Source organism: Ipomoea triloba, chromosome 13 (genome assembly GCF_003576645.1).
Source record: "Ipomoea triloba cultivar NCNSP0323 chromosome 13, ASM357664v1".
In the NCBI taxonomy this organism is placed as follows: Eukaryota; Viridiplantae; Streptophyta; class Magnoliopsida; order Solanales; family Convolvulaceae; genus Ipomoea; species Ipomoea triloba.
In genome coordinates, this window is record NC_044928.1 from 15,556,991 (window position 1) to 15,564,108 (window position 7,118).

The 7,118-nt window shown below is 39.7% G+C and overlaps 1 protein-coding gene across 1 annotated transcript; it reads left to right on the forward strand.

The window, feature by feature from the left end:
* Positions 1 to 2,340: 2,340 nt before the first annotated feature.
* On the forward strand, positions 2,341 to 6,198 carry LOC116001260 (tyrosine--tRNA ligase, chloroplastic/mitochondrial-like). The gene is made up of 5 exons (XM_031241147.1): positions 2,341 to 2,609; positions 3,112 to 3,251; positions 4,228 to 4,996; positions 5,039 to 5,128; positions 5,213 to 6,198. Exons 1-5 carry the CDS (start codon positions 2,341 to 2,343, stop codon positions 6,003 to 6,005), a joined length of 2,061 nt encoding a protein of 686 aa, XP_031097007.1. The 3' UTR covers positions 6,006 to 6,198.
* The last annotated feature ends 920 nt before the right edge of the window (positions 6,199 to 7,118 follow it).

The following is a 7,118-nucleotide window of genomic DNA, read 5'->3' on the forward strand; positions in this document are numbered from 1 at the left end:
TGCCAAATACACATGATTATACATTTTATCCCATGATTTTGATAAACATATCAAAATAACTTTCATTTATAACATATGGGATAAACTTTATGGCCTATAGCACAATATTTATTATGCCAAATTTTATTTCATGCTGATTCACATGGCCATAGCATAAGAGAACAATTTGTGACACAAAATTAATTGTCACATAATGTTCATAGCATTTATCATAAAATATATGAAAAGGTAATTTCTAAAATGCTTTTCACATTTCAATCATGCTCTCAAAATTTAATCATCAATTGGATGTGAATATATAGATCATATACTTATCTAAATCATGCCATAATGATATTTTAAGAAATATAATCATGCCGTTATGTGACAAGTACACATAACAATTATTTGCACATATTATGTACCATATACAAGTATCTTATACCTCATTGGAGTATGGTCAAGATCTCCGATATCAATAATTTATTCCTTGCGATATACTCATGCTTAGTTCCGTTCATTAATTCCTGACTTGACTGGAAACCCATCAAAGCCTAAGTTCTCGTGAATACCTGATCAATCTAACAGAGAACCTGTGAACTAAACAAATCTAAAAATAATGTTAATAATTGTCATAATTATATACATAACAAATTCCATCATTATATCATATAATATATTATAATATAGTTATATATAATAACGTAAGGGACAAAGTCCCCTACTTTGTGCAAAGGTAGCAGCATCTTTGCTGTTACTATATATATATATTTTAATGATAATAATAATATCATTAAGTAGAGAAATTATAAATCAAACCCATGTGACCTTTGTCTTCTTCGCGGAAGACATATTTCTTGAACCAAGCCAGCCAACATCATTAATCATCTCTCTCCACTGCTAGTCCATAATTGATGACTTGCCAACGGATTTGGCATACCCATGTAATGGCTATTCTCCATCATTTTCAAAGCTAATATATATAATATAAACAAATATATTATATATATATATATACTAGCTAGCAGTAGTATATTATTAGGTAGCAGTAGCCTTTCGGCTGGCTGCTCCCTATTTTCTAATAATAATATAATATAATATATAATAATAATAATAACCAAACAACACCCGTGAAGGTGTGAAAATGGAACCAAGCACTATTTTCTTTCTTCATCATCAACGACTCATCGACAACACACACCATCGCTGGTCGCCGTCGATTGAGTTCACCAGGAAACACCGCCGTACACTACCATGGTCGAGACCCAACGACCTGTGACCTCTGGTCGATGCAACGGCGCGACTATTGTCGCTGGATCTGTCAGACGCCATTACCACCGCCGCTAAGCAGTGTCACCGGTGAAAGAAGACCGGGATCGATGCCGGAGAAGGTCTGTTGTTGGTATTCTTCGGTGGTCAACGTCGAGGACGGAGAGGAGATGAAGAGGCCTGAGTTTTTCCCGTCGCCAACCACCGCCATGCCTGAGGCATCCCACTTTACCGGCAGGGGAGAAAGAGGAAAGACAGTCGCTGTTGTCCGTTACTAGCCATAACGGTTCACGGTCAGCGAGATGAGAGGGGAAGGCCTCCGCTGCTCACCCACCACCATTCGCCGATCTGCTATTGTTGACCTTCATCGACGGGAGGGAAGCAGCCACCAGTCTCACCGTCTTCTATCTGTTGTAAATGGGGATGGATAAGGAAGACCACGCCGCCTTCCAGTTTGTTCGTCTGCTAGAGAAACGCCAACACCGGTCAACTACTACGCCATCAACCAAGCTTTACCGTAAATCTGCCGGACCACCGCCTCAACTCGCAAGAAATGATCGCTGGCGAGAGAGAAGGCCGGAGGCTCGCCGTTGCTGAGGTCTCTAAGAACTCGTCGGACCAGAGAAGAGGAATCGAAGAAAATGGTGGCAATGGTTGTTTTGGTCAGCCGAGAGGAATAGCGCAGAGAGAAGATAGTGGGAGTTCGCCGTCCGTAGTTCATTATTGCTAGCTGGAGAACGTCATATGTTAAAGAGCACTTTCGTGCTGATAACGTGTTATGAAACTAAAGGAATTGCAAGCAACAACACCAACAAACAGAGCAAAAATGGAATGCGAGAACAATAACAAGAAGAATTGTAAAGGAGAAATGGAGAGAAGGGAGCCGAGATATTTCTTATTGATATTCTCAATTGGTACATTTACAAATGAAATACATAGGCCTATATATAGGCAATAACGTTAACCCTTCAATACTCCAAAGGACACTTGAGTCTTCATATGTCCAGAAATACAATAATTGAGATAATGGCCACACATTATTATTATATTCATAACATTATCCTATTTTTTAAAACAAATTTTTATACACACATGACACACCCAAACAACCTAACGCTACACATCTTCTCTGCCGCCCTCACCGTCTCTCTCAGCCTCTCACTTCTCTCATCGCCTCTCTATCTCGCAGCCTTGGGTCTCCGCTTTTCGTCCTTAGGCGGCTCCGACTCTCTGCCTCGGCGCTCTCATCTCATCGTCTCTCTCTATCTCGCAGCCTCTCCGGTTCCGGTTCTTCTCCATAGGCGTCTTCGGCTCTTCACCCTCAGCGCTTTCGAGTTTGAAGCCCAAATCTCAGCATACCTGTGAGGCAATCCATCGAACACGTGGGGTGTTTGAACCGCTTTATTGTAAAGTACATGTTTTTATTACCCCGAAATTCTTGTACAACTTAGTATTCGGGTTTGGGTTTCACCTTTCAATTTCCGTTCCATTGCTCTTTTCTCCCTTCATCTATCTATTCTTCTTTCAGTTTAGCAAATTTCTTTTCCAATGTCAGAAATGAATAGGTAAATGCTAGATTTTTGGGGTATTTGAATGATCTGTGTGCATTTATACAACAATAAATTACTTTTTTGGGATATCGAAAAAACAACAATGACACTGAGAATACAAATAAGGATGACTACAGGAAAGAACTCATTCGCCTTACATGCATTCTCTCTACTAAACTAAAAATTAGTGAGAACATTTATCAGTTTATGCAATTTGTGAAATATCTTTTCTTCTTGCCTTCTTGGAAGGGTTGAAACTTGTGTTGTTCTTCTTTATCATGTACATGTACTGAATATGTTATCTCCACAACAGTGAAGATATCGTCACTTTTTATGACGGAGATAATGGCTGCTTGGTTGAGGATTTTACTGGGGACTGGATAGAAGCGATTAGAGCAGTACACAAAAGTGGCCCCCTAGATTTGAGGCTGAAGTTAGACTCTCACAGGGAAAGTAAATTGTTTTTTTCTCTCTTATGAATATTGATGATAGACTCCCTTGTTTAGTATACAGATCTTTTGACATGTGAAAAAGGGATGGATTTCAAATTCAAGCCTGTCTGTTCCATGATCGGTTTTTGCATAGGTTTCTTTGAACCAAACCATCATTTTGCTTTTGAATGGTTTTTCTATAATAAAGTTTATATATTATAGTATAAAAAAAGACTATAATATTTAAATGTTAACATGTATTTAATATATGTTGAATATTATAATTTTCATACTACTGATGAACTTATTTATGTGTAATGGTTTAACACATCAGACTGTGGTAACTTGGTGAGGAAGAAGATGACTCCAAAAGGCATTAGTTACATCAAAGCATGAACCCTGATGCACATAGAGTTGATGGCTCTTGTCATCAAGAGATAAACATTACATATACATCTCCAACATTTTCCTAATGCATGAACCTTACTTAAAATCAACACAGTGTGATTTTCAAATTTAATTTCTAGAATTCAATTCTTTTTTCAAAAGAAAGTTGAAAGAAGATACACAGCTTTACCAAATGTGCAGGTGTTCTCTGGATGCTTAATCTTCGAGCAACTCTCTTCTTCCTCCTCGTGAATGCTTTCCCAACATGCTACCCCCACCCCCTCACTTCTTCTTCCAAAATTTTGTTGTATTGATTGTGATAGGATTGGCTTATTTATAGTGTTGAAATAGGTGTTAATGTTTATGTAAATATTGATTTTAAATTTAAAATTTATTTTCATTTCAATGTAGCTATGCCATTCCAAAACGTGTAGCTATTCAATTCAATTCCAAAATGTCGCCGTATTGAGTAGGCGTGAATTGGAACCAAAGTTCTGTAGCAAAAACATCAGGCTTTTTTATATATAGGATTATTGATTTTGTTTTTTCCTGCTATTATGGTTTTCTAAAGTTTATTTATTTATTTATTTTTTATTTTCCCTTGACAATAGAGGCTACAGATGTCAAAGCAGTTCAGCATCAAAACTTAAGCTACAAATTCGCATACCGGTATCCTCCATTGCTGCTACGCATGGCTTCTGTCAGAACCTTTATTCTTAATGGCGCCCATAGGCACTTCTCTCCCCTTCTCAGCCAAAAATGCCCAATTCGACTACTCACTTCTCACTGCCACCGCAACAGCCTCTTTTGCTATTCTTCACCGCCGTCGTGCTCCCCCGCCCAATTTACTCCCCAGCTCAGGAATGAGTCGGAGATTGAATCCGACCCGTGGCAGCGGAGGCGGAACGTGGTGGAGATTTTGGAGGAGAGGGGATTAGTGGAGTCTATCACTAGCGAAAACCTCCGTTCAATTTGCTCCAACCCGAATCTCCCACCCCTCAAAGTCTACTGCGGGTTTGACCCGACGGCTGAAAGCCTCCATCTTGGAAACCTTCTTGGCCTTATTGTTCTCTCCTGGTTCCTTCGCTGTGGCCATAAAGTCGTTGCTCTCCTCGGTGGCGCCACCGGCCGCATTGGTGACCCCTCCGGCAAGAGTGTAGAGCGGCCGGAGCTCGATTACGTTACATTGAATCACAACATCGCCGGAATTTCTGCCAACATTCGGCAAGTACTACTCTCTCCAGATTCATCTTACCTCACCTCCAACATTCAGATCCTAGACAACTATGATTGGTGGAAAGACGTGAAAATTCAGATCCTAGACAACTATGATTGGTGGAAAGACGTGAAATTTCTCGATTTCTTGCGAGATGTAGGAAGGTTTGCTAGGGTTGGGACTATGATGTCGAAAGAAAGAGGAAGGTTTGCTAGGGTTGGGACTATGATGTCGAAAGAAAGTGTGAAGAAGAGATTGGAAAATGTGGAGCAAGGAATGAGCTACGCAGAGTTCACATTGGAAAATGTGGAGCAAGGAATGAGCTACGCAGAGTTCACGTAGGAAAATGTGGAGCAAGGAATGAGCTACGCAGAGTTCACGTACCAGTTGTTGCAGGGCTATGATTTTGTGCATTTGTTCGAAAAAGGTGTCACGGTTCAAATTGGGGGCAGTGATCAATGGGGGAATATTACAGTTGGAACGGACCTTATTCGCCAGATAATCGGAAAATCTTCGGAGATCGAAGCAGCAGCTTCTTTGGCTTATGGTTTGACATTCCCACTTCTCCTCAAGAGTGATGGGACCAAGTTTGGGAAATCCGAGGAAGGAGCAATATGGCTCTCACCTTCCCTCTTATCACCTTACAAGTTCTACCAGTACTTTTTCTCTGTTCCTGATGCTGATGTGGTGAGATTTCTCAAGATTCTTACATTTCTCACCATTGAAGAGATTGAGGAGCTCAAAACACAAATGGGGAATCCTGGTTATGCTCCTAACACTGCACAGCGTAGGTTGGCTGAGGAGGTTACACGGTTTGTTCATGGACAAGAGGGGTTGGATGAAGCCCTGAAGGCTACAGAGGCGTTGAGGCCTGGCAATGCAGATACTAAATTGGATTGGAAAACCATTGAGGGAATTTCTGGTGATGTTCCGTCCTGCTCGTTGCCTTATGATCAGGTGTTGAGTATTTCAGTTTTGGATCTTATTGTTTCTAGTGGTTTGCTCGAGAGCAAGTCTGCTGCGCGTAGAATGCTCAAGCAAGGAGGGCTTTACTTGAACAATGCCCGAGTTGATAGTGAGGCTAAGAAGATTGAGGAGGACGATATTGTGGATGGAAAAGTTCTGCTTTTGTCTGCAGGAAAGAAGAATAAGATGGTTGTTAGAATTTCCTAACCCACAACTGCTTATTTTTTATTCCATTGACTTGTAGAGACACAATGCTATCACCATTAAAATAGATAAACCTTCATGATCAAGTTGTATATCTCACATAATTCTATATGCTATCGAACCTTTTTGTATCACACATTGTCTATTCTAATAACATTTTTCCAAAACCAGGTGGGTGGGAGGGAACATTTGATAACTTTCTATCTGAATTGACTAATATATCTTCACAAAGTCTTATTTGCAAGTTTAGAGTGGAGTAGTGCATCTTTTGCCTTTTGTTTGGTGTTCTTTGTTCACACAGTAAATGGATCATTTTGCATATGAACATTTGTCCTAAAGCCCACACATACTATTATTGTTAGAATGGTTGAATTTATATAGCGAGGCAAAATGATGGGCTTGCTGTATCCTATTCTTCGGATCCTAACTTGTCTCTTTGTGCAGTTTAGCCTTCTGATTGATATCACCAGGAAAGTACTAGCCAAAAAATTGTTTTTTAGTTTTAATTTTAATTTCTCTCAGGTAGTTCTCCAACTGAGAAAGAACCAATCTTTCAGGCTTCTGCAAGCACATGCGCCCATACCCAGGGGTAATTTCACAATGCTTGATGTGTACTGAGTGATGGGTTGTGGAGTTTTTCTTTGTTTCTCATCGTTACCATGGATGTGTTCATCTAATTTTGTGAGGGAGAATTTTTTGGCCCTAACTGAGAGGCAATACCTGGTATACTGAGATTATGTATAATTGTTTTGAATCCTTTATTCAAATTTCTGAGATGATTCACTTCAATTAGGACAAAGTACTGTTATTCAGATGAACATTGCAGGGCCATTATGACTTCTGAGTTGTCTCTTTGCTGCAGATACATTATGATGGTTTCTTTTCTAGTTCTGTATTTTCTTTTTGAGCCAAATGGCTTACATTTACCTTCCTTGATGGGATCTCTTTTGGGAAGGGATGAGTTGAGTGCTGGAAAAAGGCTAAATGTTGATTGTCTTCTTAAGGTCAATTATTGATTTTGTTTTTCCCTGCTAAATTATGATATTCTAAACTTTATTTTTTCCCTTGACAATAGGGGCTACAGATGTCAGAGCAGTTCAGCATCAAAACTTGAAC